We start from the raw sequence: 26,070 nt of genomic DNA on the forward strand, positions 1-26,070 counted from the left end.
TCATACACCCCAACTCTGCACCCCCCATTGCACACCCTAACCCCCACCCCGCTGTGATATCTACCCGCCATTGCACACCCCAACACTACGCCCCCCGATTGTAACCGCCCCACCCCGCTGTGATATCTGCACCCCTTGTCATAGACCCTAACTCTGCACCCCCCATTGCACACCCCAACGCTACACCCCCTCATTGTTACCCCTTGTCATAGACCCTAACTCTGCACCCCCCATTGCACACCCCAACGCTACGCCCCCTCATTGTTACCCCCCACCCCACTGTGATATCTGCATCCCCCCACTGCACACCCCAACGCTACACCCCCCGATTGTAACCGCCCACCCCGCTGTGATATCTGCACCCCCCACTGCACACCCCAATGCTACACCCCTCATTGTTACCCCCCTCCCTGCTGTGATAACTGCATCCCTCATCATACACCCCAACTCTGCACCCCCCATTGCACACCCTAACCCCCACCCCCCTGTGATATCTACATCCCGCCATTGCAACCCCAACGCTACACCCCCATTGTAACCCCCCCACCCTGCTGTGATATCTGCCCCCCTTGTCATAGACCCTAACTCTGCACCCCCCCATTGTACACCGTAACCCCCACCCCGCTGTGATATCTGCACCCCCTCATCATAGACCCCAACTCTGCACCCCCCATTGCACACCTTAACCCCCACCCTGCTGTGATATCTGTATCCCCCATTGGACCCCCCAACGCTACACCCCATTGTAACTGCCCCACCCCACTGTGATATCTGCACCCCTCCATCGGACACCCCAATGCTACACCCCCTCATTGTTACCCCCCACCCCGCTGTGATAACTGCATCCCTCATCATACACCCCAACTCTGCACCCCCCATTGCATACCCTAACCCCCACCCCGCTGTGATAACCACCCCTCATCATACACCCCAACTCTGCACTCCCCATTGCACACCATAACCCCCACCCCGCTGTGATATCTGCATCCCCTCATCATACACCCCAACTCTGCACCCCCCATTGCACACCCTAACCCCCACCCCGCTGTGATATCTACACTCTGCCATTGCACACCCCAACACTACACCCCCATTGTAACCCCCCCACCCCGCTGTGATATCTGCACCCCTTGTCATAGACCCTAACTCCTCACCCCATTGTACACCCTAACCCCCACCCCGCTGTGATATCTGTATCCCCCATTGCACCCCCCAAGGCTACACCCCATTGTAACTGCCCCACCCCACTGTGATATCTGCATCACTCATCATAGACCTCAATTCTGCACCTCCCATTGCACACCCTAACCCCCCTGCTGCTATCTGCATCCCCATTGCACACCCCCCATTGCACGTCCTACCCCTGCCCCACCGTGCTGTGATATCTGCACCCCCTATTGCACACCCCAACTCTGCACCCCCTTAAGCCCCCCATCCTGCTGTGATATCTGCACTTCCTATTGCACACCCTACCCCCTCACTGTGATGTCTGCATCCCCCCATTGTACACCCCAACTCTGCACCCCCTATTGCGCACCCCCTATTGCACGCCCTAACCCCCCCGCTATGATATCTGCACCCCCAATTGCACCCCCCAGCTCTACACCCCCCATTGTAAACCCCACCACATTATACCTGTGGGGCCAGGTCCATCTCCCAGATCCTGCTGTGATTTCTGTACTTCTCTATTATACACCCTAACTCCCACTCCTCCTACACCCTGCTATGATCACTGCACCCCCCATTGTACACTCAAACTTCCCATGGGGCCGGGTCCGTCTCCCAGCTCCTCCTGTGATCGGTGCACCCCTCCTCACCCCATTATACACCTTATGAGGCCGGGTCCCTCTCCCATATTCTGCTGTGGTTCCCCATGGGGCTGGGTCCTTCTACCTGATCCAGCTGTGATTCTCTCCTCCCAAACCCATGGGCCAGGTGTCTCCAGCTGGGATTCATTCCCCTCCCTGCCACTCCCAATAGGGCTCAGACATTGCTATCCCTGTCCAGGGATGACTGACTTCTTCCCTAGATGCCCTATTTCCTGTGGGGCGTGGTCCATATCCAGCCATGACTCAGTGTCTCTCACAATTCCTGCCCCGAGTCACTATTCTGCACACACGTGGTTTGTGTATGTGCTTTTGGAAACTTAAAAATCTTCAAACATTTAGCCTGTCAGACACAGGGGAAAGTGTAACCTGCCTTCTCCATCTGCATTTCAGATCAAGTCCCAGCAGAGTGAAGTGACCAGGATCCTGGATGGGAAAAATATCAAGTATGAACTGGTGGATATCTCCCAGGATAATGCCCTGCGGGAGGAAATGAGGACCAGGTCAGGCAATCCCAAAGCCATTCCACCCCAGATATTCAACGGAGACCATTACTGTGGGGTAAGGCTCAGAATCCACGTAGATGGGCTATAGGGACCTCAGAACCCAGGGGGTTGGTGTTGACCAGTGTCTCTCAAACTTTTGTGCTGGTGACCCCTTTCACATAGAAGCCTCTGAGTGCGATCCCGCCTTTATAAATTAAAAACACTTTTTTATCTATATTTAACACCATTATAAATGCTGGAGGCAAAGTGGGGTTTGGGGTGGAGGCTGACAGCTCATGATCCCCCATGTAATAACCTCAAGACTGCCTGAGGGGTCCTGACCCCCCGTTTGAGAACCCTTGGGATTCACCTGGATCTCCCAGCCTGGGTATGCAAATGATGAAGTGCATTTAAAAGGCTTTCCCTGGGAAGAGATGTTGACATGGTGCTGCAGGCCCTTGTCTTTAAGTTTAAAGGGCACATGGCCATGAGAAGGCTAACGAGCAAACGGCATTGTGCGGCTGTCATAAGGGGCCCTGGCGTTATGGGGAGGTGGGGTACTGCTGAACCTTACCATTGCCTTGCGGAAGCCTCCTGCGTACGGTTCTGTCACTGCACCGTTGGCTGCAGTCATCAGTTTTGAAAACTGGCAACGCATTTGCTATTGCGCAACACGTTCTATAGGAGTTTGAGAGGTGAAACTGATTCCGCTGGGTACTGAGTTGAACCCACCCTACTTGCTTGCCCTGAACCTGAAGGGAAAGGCAACTGAGCTGAGACTTTGTCCCTCCCAGCACTTGTTCTGTTTGTGCACCTGGCTGTGGCGGAGCAGGGGTGCCTGCCTGAGCTGTGTGCCCCTGGTTTTGTTCCCTTCCCTGTTCTGAGCTTGTTTTGTTGCATTTTCTACCTGCAGGACTATGAGTTGTTTGTGGAGGCTGTGGAACAGAACACCCTGCAGGAGTTCCTCAAGTTAGCCTGAGCTTTCCTTTCCCATCCGGGACTTGAACTCTGCATTCCCAACCAACTGCCTCTCTGATCACCTTAACTCCTAGGCTGTCAGTGCCATCCCGGCATCATGATCTATCTCCTGCCACAGGGAAATCCATGACCAAAAACCTCTCCTCCTTGCAGCTGCCTGCGATTTCTTCCTGCCTAACCCCGATATTGTCTGACAGGGCCCCAGAGCAGCTCTGATACCACTGCACGTTCCTTCGAACGCTGCAGGGCCTTGTTCACAATGCAGCAGCTGGTGCCTCTGTAGAAGGGAAGTAACCTGAAGTAAGGCCGTTTGCTAGTCCTGTGCCCCTCTCCTCTGAAGGAGTCTTGTGCTGTAGAAGGGAAGGGTGTGGGATCATGTGCTTCCTCTCTTGTCCTAGCACCAGGTGTGGCTCTGTGTGAACACAGCAGCCTGTGCTTCCTTCTTCTCATTCTGACTGTAGAAATGCTGACAGCTAAGGGGGAGGGAGGGGTTGTTGTTTAAACTCAATGCAGAAGCACTGCACAAGAATAGGGTTTGAATTCCCTCATCAGCCAGAGAGAGGGAGGATGAAACACACAGAACTACTTCAGTAGAGTGCAGAGCTCTCTTGAAGAAGCTCTGAGGGGTACATGGTGAGGGCAGATCTGCTATTAGGGGACCCATACAGTTCCATTAGCACATTCCTGTACTGATGTGATGTGAACGCTCCCTTTAGGAGGGCTCAGGGGCTGCTCCAGGATGTCTGACGCTCCAGCCTTCCTGTCTTTCCTTTTTGAGCTGGCTTTCTGCAACCTGGACCAAGTGCATTTTGTTTTCCTGCCCAAAAGCATCTTTCTAACCACTGTTGTCTTCTGAGATGCTATTAAATGTTACTAAGCCTTTCCTGCTGGCTTTGGTTTCTTTATTTTGATGCTAGATTGGGCATCATCCTACTTACCAGTTCTGAGTGACGTCCCAGCTCAGAGGAGCTTAGTCAGTTGTGCTCATTGCTTTGGCCTGGCACAAAGATCTGAACTCTAGAACGCCAGCACGGGCTTAAAGAACTTGCATGGATGCCTTTACAATGCTGGAGCCTGTTCCAGAATTGCTCCCAGTCCCCCTCTAAACACTCGTGAAATGTACATGGCCTGGAGGGTGGCAAGCTGCTAGTGAGGAAAACACTTGCTTAACTCAATAAGCAAAGGCCTTAAAAGTTACAGGGGATCCTTCCTATCTGTGCAAGGAGGACAGGACTTGTTTCCGTCCTCTCACTGAACTTCCTGTAGTTCAGGACCATGCAAGAAATGAGCTGGGTGGGGTGAATGCAGCTAAGAGGCATTTTGATGCAGGATTCTCTGATGCCAACCTTTTACCTTTCTAGTGCACTGTTGGCTGACCAAGGCTTTAGCACTTACCTAAACATTCAATTGAAAGTTGATGGATGAGAAACTGCACAGCTTAGAAGTGTTTGAACCCGTGAGAATGCTGTGTGTTCAGCAGAGCCTACTAAGGGGAAGTTGCCCAAGGGCCCTCTGCACTGCCCAAAGGGTGCGGCTTCTTCAGCCACAAATCAGAGACAGCTCTGTCATGTTCTCACATTGAATAGTTAGAAGCAGGGCTTTGGAGCTGTGCTCTGGCTCTGCTCCAGGCAAAAACCTGCTGCTCCAGCTCCAGGCTCTGCTCCAAAGCCCTGGTTAGGCGGCTTTCCAGGACAGGAGGGGGTGAGGCTACCATATGAACATGGATTAGGGCTCCATCCCTTCATAGGGAAAGGTGGGGTATGTGCATAAACGAGCAGAGCTGCCCTGAGGATTCAGAGGGCCTGGGGCAAAGCGGGGGAGAGGACATAAAAAAATGTGCCACCTGCTGCAGCGCTTGCACTCACCGGGCAGTGCCCCAACTCTGCGGCAGGTCTTTCATTCACTCCATGTCTTCAGCAGCACTGAAAGACCCACTGCCAAAATGCTGCTGAAGACCTGGAGCAACTGAACAGCCCCCCCTGCCACCAAAGTGCCAAAGACCCAGACCTCCGCTGGGTCAGTGAAAATTAAAAAGGTGCCTCTAGCCAGGGAAGGGATTCTCGGGCAGGGCTCACGGGGCCCCTGCAGGGCAAATTGCCCCTCCCTCTGGGCAGCCCTGTAAACCGGTCCCAGAGATTGTGTACTCTGTCCTTTAGTGAACTAGGTGATACAGAAGGGGGCTTGGGTCCTTAACTCTCAAGGCCTGGGCTCCTCTCATCTTGTACTTTGCAGACATGGAAGTGATACACCAAGTGAAGAACAGAGCTACTCATCTGATTGGCTAGTACTTTGCCCCCGGGATAAATGACAACATGGTACAAAGCCTGAGAACTGGGCCCTAACACAGGACAGAAATGGGGAGGTAGGTCTCATGTGACAGCATTTGTTTGCTGCAGGGCCAGCGACTGGGGGGAAGGCAGAGGTTGGCACTATGGGGATCAGACTCAGCCATACAGATTTGTAGGCTGTTAACATTGGACACTTGGGGTCTGTTTAAAGGAAGACGCATTTCATGTAGAGGAAATGTAAGGATTGGCACCTCCTCGCTGGAGTGGCTCTGGCTGCGGCTCAGTGCTGCAAATGACTCAGAGCCTGATTCCACTCAGTCCAGTATAACCCTATTGACTTTAATAGTTAAGCTTGTTTGTACACCACTGTGAGATCAGACTCTAGCCCTAACAAAGAGAGCAGATCCATGTGGAAACTGCACTGTAACCGAGCTGGGAGGACCCTTACAGCATTTCACCTATGCTGTATATAGACTTACTTCTCGAAGGCTGTTTACGCCGCAATAAAAGAGCAGGGTATGGCCGTGTCTGGCCTGGCTCAGCTGCCTAAAGATTGCAGTGTAGACATTCAGGCTTGGGCTGGAGCCTGGGCTCTGGAACCCCACAAAGGGGTGGGGGGTCTCAGTGCCCCAGCTCCAGGCCCCACTTGATCATCTATGCTGCTAGTTGCAGCCCCACATCCCGAGCCCAACTGAATTGATGTCAGCTCTGAGATTGGTGCCAGTTTTTTTTACTGCAGCGTAGATATAAGGGACCTGCGGGTGAGGGCACAGGTGTTGAATTGAACTCACTGCAACCTCTGAGGAGCAAAAAGCTCGTGACTTTCAGCAAAGGTGGAGAGAAACCCAGCTTGGATACAAGTCCCCCAAGGAAATATTTACAGAGGTAGGCTGCCATGTGATGAGGCCACAGGCCCAGGAGGCCCTAACGGCAGCCCCCAGAGGCTGCTAGGATCCAGACTGGCAGGGTGTGTGGCCTTGTGTCATCACAGTTCTTTCACCAACAGTGCAGGGGGGTGGCGAGATCTCCAGGGCTATTTCTCCCCCTTGCTTTGCCTACAGGAGGTGGTAAGCCCAGGTAACAATGCAGTTCAACTGAATCTGGAAAGACCACCCCACCCTCCTTCCCCCTTGATTAAGGGAGAGGTTGCAGCTTATCAGATTGTGCAAGGTTGTTCCTTCCTCGTGCCTTATCGTAGAGCCCATGATGGAGAAGTGGATGGGTGGGGAGGAAAGCAAATTGCTTCATGTGAAGTAGCAGTTGCAAGGCCAACTGGCTCAGTTGAAGCTATTAAACTATCTATGGCCCTGTCCCTCCCTGGCCAAAGAGAGCTTTTCCCGCAGTAGAAGGGAGGCATTGGGAATCAGTCCACACTCCTGCAGGGTCATGAAGTTGTCAGCATACACTCTCTGGGGAAAGGTGCTGATGATCTCATACGGCTGTGGTTCTCCACCCCTAGAAAAGAACAGTACAATCTTTCCTGAGAGCCGTTCTCCACAAGATTCCACAGAGCTGCTGAAAATCAGCCAGTTTCAGGGTTACACAAGAGCAGAGAGCTAGAGCATTTAAGAGGAACAGAGCTGTTTCCAGCTGAGATGGAAAACCCAGCCCGTAGAAGGCTGTTCCAGACTGCAGCATCCCCAGAGGGGAAAGCTCTTACAACTCAATAGTGGTGAGATCACCAGGCACACATCGAGCTTAAGCCAGGCAGGGCTACATCCTGTGAAGGGAACAGGGACAGGAGAGAGAAAGTGCCTCTGGTAGGCCAGAGTTGCTTCCAGGATGTTAAGAACAAGGACAGTTTTGAAGTGGATTGTGAGAAGGGCGTGACAATAGTCAAAGTGAGGAGTGGGTGTGTGGAGCAGAGGCAAACAATGACATGCCCAGGTACCGCTGCAGGAGGTAAGGAGAAGATGGGAACTACTGAAACAGAAGAGCCAGAAACATGGAAGACTATGGAGATGTCAGCTCCCTGCAGGAGATGGGATTTTAAATCTATACATAATTCCCAAACCATGGGCCTGATCCTGATTCCTCTCTGGAGGTGCTGAGTGTGACAAGCACCTTCAACTCCCACTAACATCACTGTATACTGAGGGGGCTCAGCACCTGGCAGGCAGAGGCACTGTGAGCCTGTACCTGCCGGACTTACATTGTAGAGTATTCTTCAGGCGGCTCAATTCCAGGGATCAAGTGAGATTTGGAAATGCCACTGGCCCAGTTTTTACTGTGGCCTGACTCAGTGGAGTGGAAGAGTTGAACTGGCTCACAGAAACCCCTCTTTCCTCTCCCTCTATCTACCTGCTCTGGGCGAGGTGCCGGCGCAGGTCTCCTATGGTCTCCGTGAAGAGCATTTTTACAATGTACGTCTGCTCCCCATTCTCAGATTTTATCCGGAGAGTGGAGATGTTGGGGGCTGGAGGCTGGCCCTGTTCGTCTGCCTTCAACCTGAAGGTCATAAAAGCCAGTTAGGCAAGAAACAGCAATTTCATACAGAGACAGATCAGTCAATGCTAAGAGGGCTAGGTTGGACAGGGCATCAGGAGAAAAGAAAAGTGCTGGGATAGAGAATGGTATCTCAAAAATCTACCGAAATGTCTACACAAGCTGGTAAAACCATTGTCAGTCTGGGGTGTGAAAAAAACCCATCCCCCTGACTTGACATAACTTTCACAGACAGAAGCGCTGGTGTGGACAGTGCTAAGTCGGTGGGAGATGCTCTCCCGTCGCACATTGGGGGTGTTTAATTATACCGATGGGAGAGCTCCCTCCCATCGGCATAGAGTGGCTACACAGGAGACCTTCCAGTGGTGCAGCTTCATCTCTGCAGTGTAGATGAACCCTTAGCAGGCCCCTGAACCCTGACTGATTGTGGACAAATAGGCCAAAATGGCCTACAAAGTGCTACTTGCCTTTGAAATAGCTGAATGTGGAAAGACAGCCCCACCCGCTTATCCCTTTGCATGAGGAAGAGGTTGTGGCCTATCTGATCATGCAAGGCTGCTCTTTCACTTTCTGAGATAAGCTGGTGCCCTTTTTTGTTCCTTATTATGGATCAAAGCTGCCTGGTAGGGCTGTTTATTTGCTTTTTTAAATACAAAATTCTGCTTGGTTTATGGTGACATTAGAAATTCAGGTCTTGTCTAGCCTGGAAGAGACTCTGGCTACAGGAGAACTAGAGAAACGGTGACCCCATTTGCTCATCTCTTCTCTGGAGGCACTTTCCCATCCAGAGGGTGAAAACTGAGAGGAGGAGGAATTTATAGCGAGGCTGATTCAAACTCCTTGTGACCACCCCTTTAATACCAAGGGCTAGCTAACATTTTGAATAAAGGAAGCTTTTGTTGAAGATGTCAGGACTCACCATAAACATCTCAGAGGGCTCTCAAAACCAAGAAAGATCAAACCTGGCCTTCCTACTATTTCTAAGGTAAAAACCAAGCAGAAGACACTCTAGTGCTTTATTTGCTTTAACACACACAAATGAACCCTCCCTTTCCAGGCCCTCTTTAGCGATCAGAAAGCAGCAAAAATGGGCAAAACCATTAAATAAATCTTTGCAGGTTGCCTCTGATGGCTAGTGGATGGACAGGAGAGACTGACTGCGCATTGGCCGAGAGACCACTGCCCTTTACCTCTCCTTCATTGCTTTAAGGCTGGGCGTTTCCACCAGGATCACTTCATTGCTATGTGTCCCATCAGAGCCCTGAAACCAAACAGGGAAACCTCAGATACTATCTGCCCAGCTTTCCTGGATTAATATATGGGGGACAGTCCCCCTGTTTTCTGACCCTCCTCCTGAGCCCTCCTCCTGAGCCCACCAGCTACAAGGCCAATGGCTTCTCCATCCTACTTCTCATTCCCACACAGCATCACAAAACCTTTCACCTGCTGCTGCTCCCAGCAGGCTTGGCACAGTGTCAGGCAGGCAGGTTCTCCAGCAAATGGTAAATATGGCTTCTAAACTTTGTACCTAGTTAAACTATTTATTTAAAAAAAAATCTGCCTACACTGGTCCTGGTGTTGGCTGTGGCTTCTTCTAATCTAACACCTGACTTCACCATTAATTGATTAGTTTGTTTTAAGCCAATGAAACTAGATTGGCCTATTTCCTTGTATGGGCACAAAGTTTAATTATCATAATTAAATCTATCTGAGGAAAATACTTGCTCCCCTTCATGCAAAATGACAGGGTCTAGATCTAACACCCGAGACAGTAACTTAACTTAAATATTTACTCAATCATCAGATGGGTTAATAATGATTCCCCCCCGGGAGAAACAATTCCAAAAAGGGGTGAAAGCGCCTGGTGAAAACACATCTAATGCTTTCTGCTGGAGTCTTTTCTGAATCCAGGAGGTTGAAGTTTTTTGGAGAGAAAGGGCCCAATCTGATTTTATTTGCACCTATGTAAGGTTGTTGGCTCCCACAGAGTTACTGCTGATTCATGCCAGTGTAACTGCAGACTCAGGAAATGTCTATACTACGAACAGCTCAACTACAGCACTGTAGCTATTCCGTTGTAGCATCATAGCGTAGACACTTCCTACAGCAACAGAAAGAGTTTTTCCCCATCACCGTAGGTAATCCACCCCCCTGAGCCGTGTGTTCTTCCATCAACCAAACTGTGTCTGCACCAGGGGTTAGATCAGCTTAACTACTGAGCTCAGAGGTGTTCTTCACACCCTTAAGAGATGTAGTTAGATTGACCGAAATTTTAAAGCATAGCCCAGCTATTAGGCTCAGTCATACCTGCAGAGTTTCTTTGATTGGCCCTCGGATATCAATCACTTGTCCCTCCCGGATCAAGGATTTAGGAAGTTTGTTCAGAAACTGCTCCAGTGAGAGCTTGGGACCTGCCATGAGAGGGTCGAGGGGCACGGAGGACAGACAGGGACAGGGAGGGGAAGCAGGAAGGGGAATCCTATATGTATCACATCACAACAAGCACTTATACAAATACTAGAATGTTCCACTTCTTGTGATCCAAATTCCATAGTATATGAGAAGCTTTTCACAGCTAACAAACAACAGGGTGATATACAATTGTTGATAGGAAATGCATATGCATAGATTATTATATATTGCCATATATGGCTGTCCAGGAACATACATAACCATATACGACTACTCCCACTATACAACTACATGTCGGAACATATGTGACCAAACCTTCAATCTGTGTGAGTAATTTTGGCAACCGTTGGAGCAGATTTCGGGAATGCAGAAGGAAAACAAGGAACCTGTGAGCTGTTCCTATATAATGCGTATTTCCCCCATGGCTTGGAGATGTGCTGTGACATGTCGGAGATGGAGAAGATGAAGCTGGCATCTTGGGGGGGAGGGGGGGGAAGATGTCCACTTACATAAGTAACTTGCAGTAGAACGATTGTTTGTTTGAAGGCCCAGTCCCCGAAGGCCATCACCCACACCATTCTTCTGAATGTCTCAAGTGGGCGATGTTGGAAAGACCTCTGCTGAGAATGAGCTCTGAGTTTCATGTGGAAAGTCGGTGGGTTTCATGCACATTCTGGGAAAACTGCCCAAACTGTGGTATTTTATGAATGGCAAGTCTCAGGACTGTTTGCTTCCGTGACCACCGTGAAACTGACTTTTGTGACAGCTGGCTCTCAGCTACTGCAGCAGCACATGAAGCACATACATAAGACATCTCAGAAAATGTCACCACGCAACTCAGAGACTCTCAGCATTAACTCCTTGGTAACTGGATGACTGTTGCCAGGCTTCACCGGGGCTTTATTTATGTTCTATTTTGGGGCTAAGGAGGGGACCGCCAGGGATTAGCAGGAATGGCAAAAGACTCACCTGGGATCTCACTGGTTTCCTTTACCTCACTTGACCTCGAATGGCCAATTACCTGCCCCTGGCCAGGAAAGTTCTCTGGTAGCTGCCTCTCCCGAAAGAAAACGTCTCTCCTGTCAGTGACCTATTAAATTAAGGCTAGCTGCCATTAGCAAGTGTGTGTGTCTGCTGGACCCAGCTCTCACTGCACCAGAGCACACTAAAGGGTAAGAAGCAAGAACAAAACAAGAACAAACAACTAATAGAGACAGCTAAGTTCCTCCTGAGGGGGGTTCTAATATAGAAACCCCAATAAAGGAAGCTGTCTGAAGATCCTTTTAGAACCTCCAGAAAAATAAACCCATGCCCGTGTCCCTTCAAGTCTAAAACCCTTCTAGTTAGCAGTCCAATGTCACATCCAGACCCTAAGATAAGACAGATGATCACTCCACCTTGCACACATTAGTACAGTGCTTTGATCCTGCTTTGTGCCTCAGTTTCCCCATCTATGAAAACTGATCCTCAGATGAGAGGTGATGTGAAATTGCAAAGTATTATTTTTTAAATCAATAAGCACACCTAGGGGTTTGCCTTGATCTGTGCTAACAGAAGAAGGGATGTGCAAGTAGCCAGGACCACCAGATCTCTCTCAGAAACCAAAGAAGCAAAAGCACCATAATCAGCCCCCCACGGTCCCCAGTCCCACGCAGCTCAGCAAAACATAATTGTCAGAGAAGCACATGGCCACTTTGGTACATCCACACTGCAATAAAACCCCTGTGGCTCATGGGCCTCAGGCTGCAGGGCTACAAAACTGCTGTGTAGATGTTTGGACTTGGCCTGGGGCCCAGGGTCCAGGACCCTGTGAGAGGAGAGGGTCCCAGAGCCCAGGCTTCAGCCTGAGCCTGAAAGCCTGCACCATAACCTGAGGCCTGCGAGCCCGAGTGAGCGGACACAGACCAACCACAGGTGTTTTACTGCAGTGTAGATGTACTCTAAGTCCTGACTGGGTCTTCCATTCCCCCATGACTCTCTAACCCCCCACAGCAATAGGCCCAACATTTTCACATCCGGTGCCTAAAGTCAGGCACCTACACAGAAGTAGCCTGATTTCCAAGGGGCGGGGCTGAGCACATACGGCTTCATGGGATTTGTGTGCCTAATTTTAGGCACCTATATTTGAAGATCTGGATTATAATCTCCTCTGCAGCTGCCTCCTGTGGCATGTCATTCCATATTCTTTAGGAAAATATGCTTATGATGTGAATATGACAGAACAGAGATATACTTTGTGCAAGACAGCTCATGTGACGGATCATTGGAAAGGTTATGATTTACTGAATGTGATTATCCTATTCATAAGCCTGCCTCATTTCTGTATCTGAAATTAGGAATATTGACTATGTATCTGTATATGGGCGACACCCACTGCTACACTTCAGGTACAACAATGGAAAAGGTAGACAGTGCTGATGGCCCATCGACATGGACAATGGACTGTAAAAGAGTTTAGTCTTCCTGTGAACCTGTGGGTCAGCCTGTGAAGAATGGCTACAAGGTCCCAACACAGGCACGTCACCTGATACTAGAACCTATCTTGAATTCTGTACTTTTCCATGAGGAGCTGGGGTGGGGGTGGGGGAGGGGTGTCAGACAAGGAAACAAAGGACTCCGTCCTTGTGCAAATCCTCTTTAAAGGTGGGGAGTGAGGTAATCCAGGTCCTCAGTTCTCCCCTGCTACTCTACCCAAGATGACTGCTGGAAACAACTAAGATTGAAGCGGGGGAAAGAACTGGACCCAGGCTGGAAGGGCGTCTGGCCTCTGAAGAAGATTATTAGAACCACATTTAGGGTGAGAACTTACATGTAACCAGTTTCTTTAGTGTATTAAGCTTAGTTTGCGTGCGCTGTTTTATTTTCTTAGTAATCTGCCTTGTTCTGTCTGCTACCTCCTTAACTACTTAAAATACACCCATTATAGTTAATATATTTATTTCTGGTTTATAATATAACCCAGTTGATGTGATTTCTAACGCGGGGGGGGGGGAGTTGCACACACCCTCCTCCACATTGAGGGAAGAGGTGAATGTCATATAAATTGGGGTTTGTACTCCAAGGGGGAGTGGACAGGTGGGTGCTGTGGCAAGCCCCTTAAGCTGAGCCTTCTCAGAGCAGATCTCTGTCTCTCTGTGCTGCTGGGTGCGGCCCTGCCTGTGCGCTTGGCTGGAAAAGGCTGGGGAGCCCAGCCCAGCAAGACCAGGTAAAAAGGGGCCCAGGCTGGCAGAATAATCTGACCCAGCCCACAAAGTGACACCCCAGGGGGTTCAACCATCACACCTCCTTTGACGGCTTTCTAGTGATGCAGAAATGTTGCCCTCGCTGTCTCTTTCTAACCCAAGTTTCACTGAAGCAGACAAACCATTCAGTTCCAGTGCACAAAGGCCTAGCCATTTCCTGTAACGGCTGTTGCAGGTGCATGCCCCCCCCTCAAAAGTCTAGCTACACATGGGCTGAGTTTAGAAACATCAAACTACGTTTCGCGTCGAGAAAGGCCTGCAGAGTGGTGCAAACAATAAGATAGAAGCAGTTTGCATGGAGAGAGGGATTTCTTCTAAATGGAAGATGGCACGGGCTTTGCATTGCTTACCTGAAAAGGAACGCCATCCGGGTAGCGCGTCTGTAGCTCTGAGGGAAAATAGCCATCCATGATATCCTGAAGACATTGCTGAAACAAAGCATGAATGCTTAAAAACCAGGCCTCAGGCTCCATAGTACCTCACTGCTGAAACTTTCCACTCGCATCAGACCTGGAGACCTACAAAGGCACCACAGGATCTCTGACGGGGAGAGACTGGCAGATTCTCTAACAACCATCATTCCTCACAAAGCCCTGTGGGGGGGCAGATGGGACTAGAGTGACCCCACAAGCCTCAGCCTTTCCCCATTTCCACCCTCGGCCTTTGCTGAGGGAATAGTTAGATGGCAATAACCTGACTTCCTCCAGGAATTGGTCCACACCTGCGTGGATGGCTCCTTGTACGACCGGAAAGGTCCATTGAACATGACTATCCCATTCTGATAAAAAGTGAGGGCTATCGATTCGGGTTGCCTCAGTCTAGCACCTCCTGCTGTGCGTTCAATTTGAGACACACCTTCCCCAGCCAGCATGTTTAAATCTTTCAGGTTTTCCAAAATTAAATCAAAATTGATCGGATTCTTGGAAACAGCTGAGTCACCTACAACAAGGAAAGCAGAGTTATTGTGGGGGAGGAGCCTGCAGCCAGGAGTGTTGAATCCATGCGTCTCCCGGCATGAGCATGTTAAAGGTGCTACCCAAACCCTACCATTTGGGGCCTGCCTTCACTTTGTGGCATTTACTCCTTAGGGAAGGGAGTGTGAAATACTATCACGTCAGAATGGCAGTGTTTCACTTCCACACTGCGCAGGGGTATATAACACCACAGTGGAGAACCAGTTCCCTTATTACCAACTTATGAAACTGCATCATCAGCCAATGCCACAGCCTGCACTCCTTGAAGGCCCTGATTATTTTGATGGTTATAATGTACTTAGCATCGTTCCTTGCTTGGTGCTGTACGATACAAAGAGGAAGGTGAGGTGCATGTCCCAAAAAGCTTACAACCTGGGTTAGACCAGTAGTTGACTTCCGCACAGGCTCCTGCAGGGAACACAGACGGGATGCCAGCTGACTGACTGATCTCAGAGGCAGGCAGATTGCTCTTTCTAAACAACCCCTTCGCCTGCTGGTGGATTATTGGCGAGAGGGAGGTCTTTTGGGTGCTTGAGAAAGGGATGCTAGGTTTATGGGCTGGAGCAGGAGAGATGTGCAGATGACAGAGGGAGAAGTATATGAGGAAAGGAAGTGCGTGCAGAGATGTTGACTGGGATGAGGCCTTTGCTATTTTCAATTCTGCTTTTGACACATCCTTCAAAGGATAAAAATGGCATCAATAAGCAGAAATAATCTCTGTAAATGCATCAATCCGCCAATAAGGCCAAGCGAACTGACACGCTAGCTTCTGTGCGTTATGCCCACTTCTATTCAGAGATCATCTCCCTTACCTACTTTAAGGGGTGGTGAAAATTAATCAGCTGGTGTTTTTCACAGCACTTTGAAGGTGAGGCTGCTACAAGTCCCAAGTATATTCTCATAATTCTCTTTTACCACTTAAAAGGAGGCCATCACTAAATACTATAGGATTCAACACAATGCAACCGCTCCCAACAAAACCACTCACTTGGCTGCTGGAGGAAGGGAACAAAAGTGTGTTTTGATTGGGTCAGGCAATAGGGGCAAATCAAAGCACCAGGTACATACAGAAAGGGCCGGATTTTGATCTCACACCCATTTTATGCCTGAGATCAGAATCAGGCTCCAAACATTCAAAGTATGCGGACTGCTTCTGAAGATTTTCCTCCTGATAGCTGGCCCATCAGCTCCCCAAAAGAAATGGGCTTAATAAAATATATGCAGTTACTAAACTATGTTCCTGGTGCCACTTGTGTTACATTGCATTTCTACTGAAATGGGTTAGGATGTAGACCCCAGGATCACCATGAGGAAATCATAACAGGGAAGGACCTTAGCATTTGATAATCTGCAGGACCTATCATACCCAACCCACATCCAGAGCTATCTGTAAAACATGACTCTTTCATCCCCGCATCAAGTTGTATTAATTTTCACTTGGTATTGTCACCCCTGCTGTAAGTTGCTTCCACAATGTGCTCTGGCCACACAAAATCCTCCCGGTCACTGCATTTTCTATCATTTAATGATAGGGTTTTCCAGTCCCACTGATTTGCAATACCTGTGCACCTATGACACTTATGAGCTTTGGAAAATCCCACGCTACAGTTTTTTGTCTCTCTCTAAAGCAAAGAGGTTGATTTGGGGATTCAGATCCCAGAAGCCATCATTCCTAACAGGCCCCCTTCCATGGGCGGCGTGTGAACCACCAGCTGGGATAGGCTAGCCTCTAGGTCTGCCCCTTCTGTCTGAAGCCCCACCCCTTCTGCCCCCCAACCAGAGCTTCACCCCCACCCCCTGCAGCCCCCAGCCCAGGCTAGCATCCCCAGCCCCAGAGCACCGTGTGGGCGGCACAGGATGGGGAACTGGCAGGAGGGGGCCTGGCAGCACAGCATGGGTGGGGACACACCTGGCTGTTTTGAGAAGGGGACATGGCCTCCCTAGAGTCTCAGCAGAGATGCCAAGGGCTGCATGTCAATGACACCAAGCTCCCCGCTTAGCCCTAGGGGAGGTCTCTCCAGGTCAGAGTTGAAGCACATTGGAAGGGGAGTGCAGCATGGAGCAAGCCTGACATGCTACTGCCCACGCAGTGCCTGTTCTCCAGATAACCGTGGGGAGGTTTTCAAAGGGCAGTTAGGTGACTGAAGTCAAAGGGTGTTAGATGCCTATCTCCCATTAGCGCCTTTGAAAATCTCCTCCGTTATGTCCAGAGATGTTGATAGAGTTTATGTAAAAGGCACTAAAAACCTCACCTCTAAACACAAACTAAAAAGCCAAACACATGAATCAGACAGGTTTTTGGACCAGGCATTTCAGATGGAAAGGTGCAGCTTAGCTGGGTGTGACCCTGGAAAGATGTTATGTAAATAATAAGAATTGAATAAATGACCTGCGGGCTAGGAGGTCTCTGCACAAGTCCTGGCACGATGGAGCAGTTCAAGCAGAGCCACAAAGGCCTATCGTGCCGTGAATCTGATTGATTAATAAATCCCTAATTATCTGTTTTTCCAATCTGGAGAATAGTATGCCTTTTTTAAATACCCCCGAGGGGCAGACTGTCTGCCTCAGCAAAGGGCATTGCTGGTTTACCTGGTTTCCAGAGACCTCTTGATGGCTGATTTTCCTGCTTCTTCAATGATTTCAACTCTTCCAGCTGTTCATTCCTCTCTCCAACCCAAATCAATCCATAATCATTCAGAAACCGCTGCATGGGGAAGGGGAGAAAAGGATGAACTAGTTTGAGAAGCATGGGACTGTAAAAGGCCAGGAACTGGAGCTGTAAAATGTGCGTTGCCTTGAACAAGTTTGACCTTGTTACAAGGTGCGGGGGTGAGAAAACTCACTGAACAGGAAGAGTAGCACCTCATGGACTCCAAAAGTTGTATGAACCTATCCACAGTGATCAATCATTCAGTACTCAGTCTATCGTGTCTTTGATCACTGCAAAGACTTCAACTCTACTGAGTCAGCCAGTTAATTGGAACAGCAAAGACAGGGACTGAAACAAAACTAAAGGCATAGAGATCAAAAGGAGGAGACTTAAGTGTTTGTGTATAAGAGCTATTAAAAATGCCTGTAGTCTAGCCAGGTATCAATAACAACGATGTGCTATATTTACTCAGCACTTTTCTCCCAAGGATCTCAAAGTACATCACAAACATTAATTTATTAAGCCCCAAAACTAAATGTGAGTTAAGGCAGGACAACTACCTGCATTTTACACACTGGAAAACAGAAACAACAGAGAGGTTAGAAAACTTGTTCAAGGCCACACAGTGAAATTAGTGGCAGCACTGGGAACCCAGAAGCCCCAACTCCCAGTTCCCTGCTCTAATCACCAGGTTAAAGTTTCAGTCATATCAGTTCTGCAGTATAGAGGGAAGTGGTGAGGTTCCATATCAAACAGGTGAGCATGTATCAAGAGCCACTGACTCTGGGCTTGGGCAGGTCACTTAACCTCTCTGGGACACAGCTTTCCCATCTGTAAAACGGGGATAGTCATAGAGCAGCTTTGGGATCCTTGGATGAAATGAGTTAAAATGCAAAGAAGTAATAGTATTAATGAATGTTCCACACACTGCAATTTGGATAAATAATTCTTCACTTCCTGTCCTACAATCTTGCGTAGTGTTGCTGTGAGCTGTTCAAAGGCTACTGTATTCCACCCTCGAGATGACTGCAGATCACAGGTGAATGAAGTGCTCCACAGAGTGACGGATTCTCCAACACCTGAAGTCTTCAGATCAAGACTAGATACCTTTCTAGAAGACATGCTTTAGCCAAATGAGTTATTGAGCTCCTTACAGGAATAGCTGGGTAAAATGTAGTGGCTGATGGTATACAGGAAGTCAGAAAGATGAGATAATCTAACAGTCCCTTCTGGCCTTACAATCTAAGAATCTACGTACAGTTCCCTGGGTTTCTTCAGAATGAGTGGTGCTACGATTAGCAAGCTGCTAATTATTATTGTGGGTTACATCATATATCAAAACAGATTCAAAAGGGGAGAAAGGAAACGGAGTGGGAAGGGATTAGGGAATGTCCCTCATCTGTCATTTAACCTGTTCCTTCTGTACTGAGGCTGTAATAATAGGGAGTGATATTGAAACTGGCAGCTTAGTAAGAACCAAACGTTTATAGACTGAATGAACAGGAAGCCAATTCCAGGGGAGCGCAGGGTGAGGCCAAGGGGGCCCATCTATGAATCTCACCTCCATTTCCCAGACCTGATTCTGCAGCTGAAGACACTTCACCTCCAGCTCCTCTATTCTGCTTGACTCCGGGGAATCTGCAGAGGAAAAACAGAGACATGAGGTGTTTTATTTTTGCTCTAAAAAGCTTCAGACAAGAGCTGAGATAACCAGGGCCAGGGAGCACAAGGATCCTCAGCACCCTGTCTACAAATAACTGCCCTCAAATCGACAAGGCACAGAAGCTGAACACAACTCTTTGCCCACGGTCCTCTGACTGTTCAACCGGGGTCACCTCCAAAAAGCTGTGGATGGATAAAAACACACCTTTGGCAGTTACTTATGGGCAACACTGATCAATTTCTATGCTGCACAGAAGGAGCTGATGTGTAAATAGTGCTGTTTGCAGTGATACAGTGGGAGTGACTCAGCTGACCCAGTTTATATCTATGAATCTATTCAAAAGTCAGCAACCCGGTGAATTTAGATCTACTCTGCTGTGCTGGATAGACTGAACACCATATGGTGGGGTATATAAACCCTGTCTGTGGTTTGACAAGGTAGATACACCCTACTCCCTGAGTAAAGAAATCACCACAATGACTGGGGGAAGGCAGCAGTGCGCATGGCCATAGGCAGGAAAACAGATGCGTAGGGAACTTTTACTCTGAAAAACTTAGGTGCCGAGTTTGTTTAGGCCCCTACAGGGTTAAGCAGGAATTCTGTGAATTACAGTGGAGCTAAACCAGGACTTAGGCACCTACACCCCAAATGAAGGCACCCACATCTGGAGTTTAAGCACCTACCTACCTCTGTGGATCCCACCCAGTGTGTCTGTGCTCAGCTTGAGGGAACTATTGCTCTCCTCCCAGCCTTGCTTCTTCTCACCACTCCTAAGAACCACGTGGTTATGTGGCCATCTTCTGCTTGGGTTTTCAGTATTGTGGGAACACTTTAGCACAGTGAAAACAGGTCAGAGTGTGGCATTTGAGTGCTGCACCGGAAACCAGCAACTTAAAAGTCAGCCACAGGTGCATGCATGAACTGAAAACCTGCTGGTAAGTGAAGCAGTGAGTGTGTAATTCAGTTGTCCTTGGGGGAGTACTGGAATTTGGCTTTCCCAAGGAAAGGCTGTACTGAAATCCCCAGCAGCACATCCCAGTACTGGAAAAGAGCACAGTCTGAGCTTAAGGCTGTGTCTACACTGCCATTTTCAACACTAAAACTTTAGTCATTCAGAGGTGTGAAAAAACACCACCCTGAGCGACAAAAGTTTTAGCGCTGAAAAGCATCAGCATAGACAGTACATTATCACTAGAAGCCGCACTCCCGGCAACAAAAAGTACCCCCCTCTTGTTCAGGGTGGAGTTTTTTTAATCACCGGGAGAACTCTCCCCCGTGATAAAATGTGACTACACTACCCACTTCACAGCGCTGCCACGGCCGCACTATAACATGGGTAATGTAAACATACCCTAAGAGAATGTAAGCCACACACAAGAAGCAGAAGGGTGCCAAGGACAGAATAGCTTACCTTTTCCTTTCTGAAGGATCTGCACCTGCTTCTCAAGTTCAGCAATCTTTCTAGCCTGAAGATCCCAGAAAAAAAGGCAAAATAATGATTCCACTTGGTTCCGTTCCTCTGAGGATCTCAAAGCACTTTCCACATACCAACTGATTTAGCCACTCTGCTCCCAGAAGCCAGGTAGGTTAACTACAGCCATTTTATGGATGGGCAAAGTAAGGTCTAGAAAGGGTATGACCTGTCCCAAGATCACATAGGGCTAAACTGTGGCATTACCACAGGCCCTGACATAACTGTGCAGTCCCAGGAGTAGGCCAGGACCAAGATACCCTGCCTGCCCATCCATTTCCCACCTGCATGAGATGGGGAGTAGTGCCCCCATGATGGCAGCTCCTCCGCTCACACACAGTCCAGTTATGCAGGTTGTGCTCATGCTCTCTTACCCCCCCTGAGGGTGCAGCTCAAAGTGAAGCCAGTGGTGAGTACATGGCAAATCTGGGGTTAGAACTCAGAAGTCCTGATCTACTAGCCACTAGAAACACTATTTAAAAAGTGTCTGTAACACCGACAGGACACTATCCATCCCCATTTCCATCATGTGTGTGCTTCAGAGAGACCTCTCGCCTTTCAATCATAATGGAAGGAAGAAAAGAAACATCCAAAGCAGAAGAGTCAATGGCATTAGGTGTTAGGGCTCATTTTTCCCTAGGATCACTGCAGCCTCAGCACTGCAGGGGCTGTCCCTTACTGCAGTGTGGTAACAGCAATTGAGCCGCTACAGTGGGTAATGAGTAAGATGAGTAAGATACAGGCCTAGTAGTTGCCTTGTCTAAAGAACAATTACACCGTTTTAGCCCAAACTAGGTGTGATCGTGGTTCTGGCTAATGTGGCCAGACCCGTTCAGACAGGGCCCAAACGAGGCGGGCATTTTTACCTTCAGCTGGATTTCTTGTGCTTGGCTCTTTGTTTTTTGTTCCAACAAAGCAATTTTTTGCATCATGGAGGACATGAGCTCCATGTCAGTCGGAGCTGCTCCTATAAGCACAAGCACAACACATCACCCAAAAAAGCACCTTCAGAATTATAAGCTTAATTTGATCAAGGGGAACGCTTATGATCATCCAGTGCCATATTATATTGGTGGAAGGCATCGTGTAGGAATCCTGGATTAGCCATCGCAGACAGCATGAATGGATGCCCTGAGGGCACTGTGTATAAATCCTGCAGGTCCCTAGCCGAAGTGACTGGGGTAGATATGGAGCTTGCGGCAGACACTGTGTATGCATCCCTGGATCACCAACAGGCACACTGTGTTAGTGTTCAGGGATGTGAAATGAGCACCAGACTCTGTAGCTGGATTCACTAATCAAGCACCATCTGTGGATCATTAAGGCTATTGTCCCTGATGCCAGCACTGTGTCTGGCTCAGCAGCTCGTGTCCTTTCAGAGACATTACCATGGGTACTTGTTTTTGTTGCTGTTTCTTTTGAGCAGGAAGGGGAAATGTCTTGCACTGGAAACTTTGTTCTAGGAGACAGGATGTCATTCAGCAGCTCAGCTTCATCCTCTGTAAATCGAAGAGGCAAAAAAGCATCAGAGGCAGGGCCAGGTCCACTTTTTAGATGAAGCCTCACCAAAAATCTTGTGAAGAATATGCTGCGGTGTATCATTAGAGAAGGAGAGGGTTGGGGAAAGAGTTGTGACACAATCCCACTCGCCCACCCAAAGACTCCAAAGTGATGATTATTAAGCATCAAGAGTGTGCTCGGCACAATACGATACTCAAAGGACAGCACAGTCCATACCCTGAGGAGCTTACACTTTAAACAGACAGATAAAAAACTGTACTGGCAGACAGAGACCATGGTGCAAATTTAGAGTAGCTTTTTCTGGGGGTGAGAGAGGTGAGTGGTGGGATTGAATTTACTGTCCAGGATTAGTGTTTGTGAGCCTCACAGAAGAAGGGAGTTTCAAAGAGGGATTTGGAAGAAGCAGTTTGCTCTGCAATAGAGAGGGTCTTCTGAGCCTAGGTGATGGCATGGAAGAATGCAGGAACCAGTTTGATTTGGAACTGTTAAACTCTCTAAAATGATTTACATGTTCTAACAAATCCTGGGGATGGGAAAACTACTTCCTACTAATCTGATATCAGACACACATGTGGAAAGGAGAGAGAAACCAAGGACAAGAAAATGGCTAGCACGTAACACTTCAATGCAAAAACACATACAGGGAAGAGAAAGGTCTTACTCACCATTGTAGGCACTCAGTTTAAATGGCACTGTCCTTTTCCTACACATAAGAATAGGGAATACAGAAAACAAACAGCAGACAGATTAATTATCTGCTGGCTGGCCTGGGTAATTTGTTTTAGTGATAGTAGACTTGTAAATTACATCAAAATGTTTTTAAAATACAACTACTTCTCCTTTCTGGCCAGTTCACCACACAGATACAAACCAAACAAGATCCCTTTTGCTTTGTATGGTGAGTGAGCTCACACACAAGCAACAAATTCAGAGCAGCCTAGCAGCAATTAAGATCACATGAAGCCACAACTAGTGTTAGCTGCTTCACACCAGGGAAAAGCACAAGAAAGACAAACAACAAACCTGGCCAACCAGGCTATGTGGAATTGTACAATACTTCTCCTGGCCCCAGCTGGGGATCAGCTTGCACTGCAAAGCCACAGAACAGGGGTGGGCAAACTTTTTGGCCCGAGGGCCACATCTGGATGGGGAAATTGCAAGCAGGACCATGAATGTAGGGCTGGGCCAGGGGTTAGGGTGCAGAAGTGCAGGGTGCAGAAGGGTGGGGTGAAGGAGGGGGCTCAGGGCAGGGGGTTGGGGGTTTGGCAGGGGGTTGAGGGCTCAAGGCAGGGGGCTGGGGTGCAGGAGGGAGTGCAGAGTGTGGGAGGGGTTGCAGTGTGCAGGAGAGGGCTCAGGGCAAGCAGTTGGGGTGCAGGACAGGTGCAGGGTGCTGGAAGGGTCTCAGGGCAGAGGGGTGGGGTGCAGGAGGGGCTCTGAGTGCGGGCTCCAGCCCGGCGCTGCTTACCTTGAGTGGCTCCAGGGTTGCAGCAGTGTGCCAGCAGGACTAAGACAGGCTCCCTGCCTGCCCTGGCCCCGTACCACTCCCAGAAGCGGCCGGCACCGCATCCCTGCAGGACCTGGAGGACGGGGGGCAGAGGGTACCTCCCCCGAAGCTCCCATTGGCTGTGGTTCTCTATTCCTGGCTAATGGAAACGTGGGGAGCCCTCTACCTCATCACTTCTCCTAGGGGCTGCAGAGACATGGTGCTGGCTACTTCTGGGAGCGGCGCAGGGCCAGGGCAGGCAGGGAGTCTGCCTTAGCCCTGCTGGGCCACAGGACTGGCAATCCCACAGGCCAGATCTGGCCCACGGGTTGTAGTTTGCCCACCCCTGCCATAGAACCAAGAGTCCCAGCAAGGTTATTCTTGCTGGTATAACTGCACAGACTATTCTGATTCATATAGGGCCCCACCAGAGAATGGTGGCTCATAGTTGGATTTGGGATGGCACAATACTAGATTTTAGGGCCCAGTTCTGCAAGGTGCTGAGTGACGCCAGAGTGTGGTCCTGACCACCCTTAAATCCTACTGACTTCAATGGGAGCTGAAGGGACCCAGCATCTTGAAAGATCAAGAACAAAGAAGGACCCTCCCAGTTTACACCAGGCAGCACACACAGCTGTGAAGTACATAGTGTAGGGTGAGAGTTTGCTGGTCGTGAGCTATTTGTCATTTATGCCTTGATTATAATATTAGGAGAAGCAGCTGGTATCAATAAGCAAGGATGGCAACAGGATAAAGCAAGGAAGAGCCCTCGTGTCTCATTTACCCTGGCCTCTGTAGCTGCAGTGGGACTCTGCGGTGCTTTCCCAGGGAGGAAAGAGGAGAACTCATGGTTTATACCTTAGACAGCTCTAGATCCTAGGGAACAAAGACAGTGTTACAGTTCCAGGCTGCAGGATGAAACGGAGTGAAATGCCTTGGAACACAAGATTGAGGCACACTGTGAAAAGCAGATGACCCCAGGATTTATGTTATCATCACACATTGTAGAGGTTTCCCTCAGAGCAGGCGAGTCTTAGGGCAGACCATGAAGTTAAAAGCATAACCCTTCATCTTTCATACAGAGCAGGGAGCCTCGCAGAGAATTCAGGTCCAGCCATGCTGCTTGGAGCAAAGGTGCATGTCATGCTGGAGTCTCTTTTGCCTGTGGGGTCCCACAGAATATGTCTATACAGCATAGAAAACACCACCGCTGGCCTGTACCAGTTGAGTCGGGCTCATGAGGCTTGGGCTGTGGGGCTTCTTCATTGCTGTGTAGACTTCTGACCTCAGGCTGGAGCCCACACTTTGGGACCCTCCCACCCTGCAGGGTCCTACAGCCCAGGCTCCAGCCCAAGCCCGGGAAGCTCCACAGCAATGAAATAGACCTGTAGCCTCAGCCCCGGAAGCCCAAGCTGGCTGGTATGGGACAGCGGCAGGTTTTTCTTTTGCTCTTTAGACAAACCCATAGAAATGATATCAAGCACTTCATTGTGGGCCGTGTGGCCTCAAGGTGAAAAACCACAATCTGCTCCATTTCATGCCAGTTGGGTGCAGCCCTCAGGCAAAGGCTGCCCCTTTCCTTGGGTTGCTCTGGTGGGACAAACTCATGCATCATGACCTTTTGTCACAGCACAAAGGGACATACTGATTTTGCCTCAAAACGTCGGTTCACCGTGTCAAGCCACCCTCATGTCATAACAGACAGCGATGTCATGAGGCATCACTGTGCACCGTGATAACCTCACAAGTCACCACAGTGCAGTGCAATGCAATGATGCCAGGAGGCAGCCTCAGGCAGTGCTATGACATCACAACACATACTTGTGTAAGCACAATGACATCACAAGCGGCCACAGTGCAATGCGATGACTTCAGGAGGCGTTCCCGTGCAACATGGTGATCTCACACAGTGCTGGCCTGTAAACACAGTGACCTCACAAGGCATCCCCGTGCAACATGGTGACCTCACACAATGCTGGTCTGTAAACACAATGACATCACAAGGTGTCCCCGTGCAACATGGTGACCTCACACAATGCTGGTCTGTAAACACAATGACATCACAAGGTGTCCCCGTGCAACATGGTGACCTCACACAATGCTGGTCTGTAAACACAATGACATCACAAGGTGTCCCCGTGCAACATGGTGACCTCACACAATGCTGGTCTGTAAACACGACGACATCACGAGGCGTCCCTGAGCAACAGGGTGACCTCACAATGTGCCACCACGTGACCCCAGTGACCTCATCAGGCGTCACCACGCAACCCAACGGCTTTGGGCCCCTCTCTGGGCAAGGCGACAGCCCCACAACCGACCCGACGTCGCGCCCCCGCCACTGAGGGCCCCGCGGAGCCGCCGTGGTGGGCCCAGCCCGGCGCTGAGAGGGGCCGAGGGCCCCGCCTGGGGGAGAGGCCGCCTCGGGCTTGCAACGGACTCACCCTGCCCTCGTCGGGCTCGGCCCACGCGACGCCATCTTGTTTGTGCAGGTTGCCTCGGTTACGGCCGGGCGAGCTGATTGGCCCCGCGAAGGTCCCGTGGTTCGACCCCGTCTGAAAAAACTACTAGTCCCAGCATGCAACGCTCGGGAGTTCTGCACCCTGCCCCGCATGCCCTTGGGTCTGAGCGA

At 49.5% G+C, this 26,070-nt stretch overlaps 2 protein-coding genes across 2 annotated transcripts in view; one reads left to right on the plus strand and one right to left on the minus strand.

The window, feature by feature from the left end:
• SH3BGRL3 (SH3 domain binding glutamate rich protein like 3) overlaps positions 1-4,172 on the plus strand; it is a 4,799-nt gene extending 627 nt beyond the window's left edge. The window contains exons 2-3 of the mRNA XM_032802915.2: positions 2,220-2,387; positions 3,225-4,172. Coding sequence (XP_032658806.1) covers positions 2,220-2,387; positions 3,225-3,290 — 234 coding nt within the window. The 3' untranslated portion in view covers positions 3,291-4,172. The remainder of the gene's footprint in view (positions 1-2,219; positions 2,388-3,224) is intronic.
• A 1,734-nt stretch (positions 4,173-5,906) lies between these two features.
• On the minus strand, positions 5,907-25,940 carry UBXN11 (UBX domain protein 11). Its single transcript, XM_032802945.2, has 15 exons — positions 25,883-25,940; positions 24,223-24,314; positions 22,621-22,658; positions 21,823-21,933; positions 21,301-21,401; positions 20,375-20,429; positions 18,862-18,938; positions 17,240-17,354; positions 14,398-14,615; positions 14,027-14,104; positions 11,404-11,524; positions 10,330-10,433; positions 9,213-9,283; positions 7,879-8,025; positions 5,907-7,032 (listed from the first exon to the last, which is right to left on the minus strand). The coding sequence occupies exons 2-15, from the start codon at positions 24,285-24,287 to the stop codon at positions 6,873-6,875; spliced, it is 1,461 nt and encodes a 486-aa protein (XP_032658836.1). The 5' UTR covers positions 24,288-24,314; positions 25,883-25,940; the 3' UTR covers positions 5,907-6,872.
• Between the last annotated feature and the right edge of the window lie 130 nt (positions 25,941-26,070).

The sequence above is a fragment of the Chelonoidis abingdonii genome, chromosome 25 (assembly GCF_003597395.2).
Source record: "Chelonoidis abingdonii isolate Lonesome George chromosome 25, CheloAbing_2.0, whole genome shotgun sequence".
Classification (NCBI taxonomy): domain Eukaryota; kingdom Metazoa; phylum Chordata; order Testudines; family Testudinidae; genus Chelonoidis; species Chelonoidis abingdonii.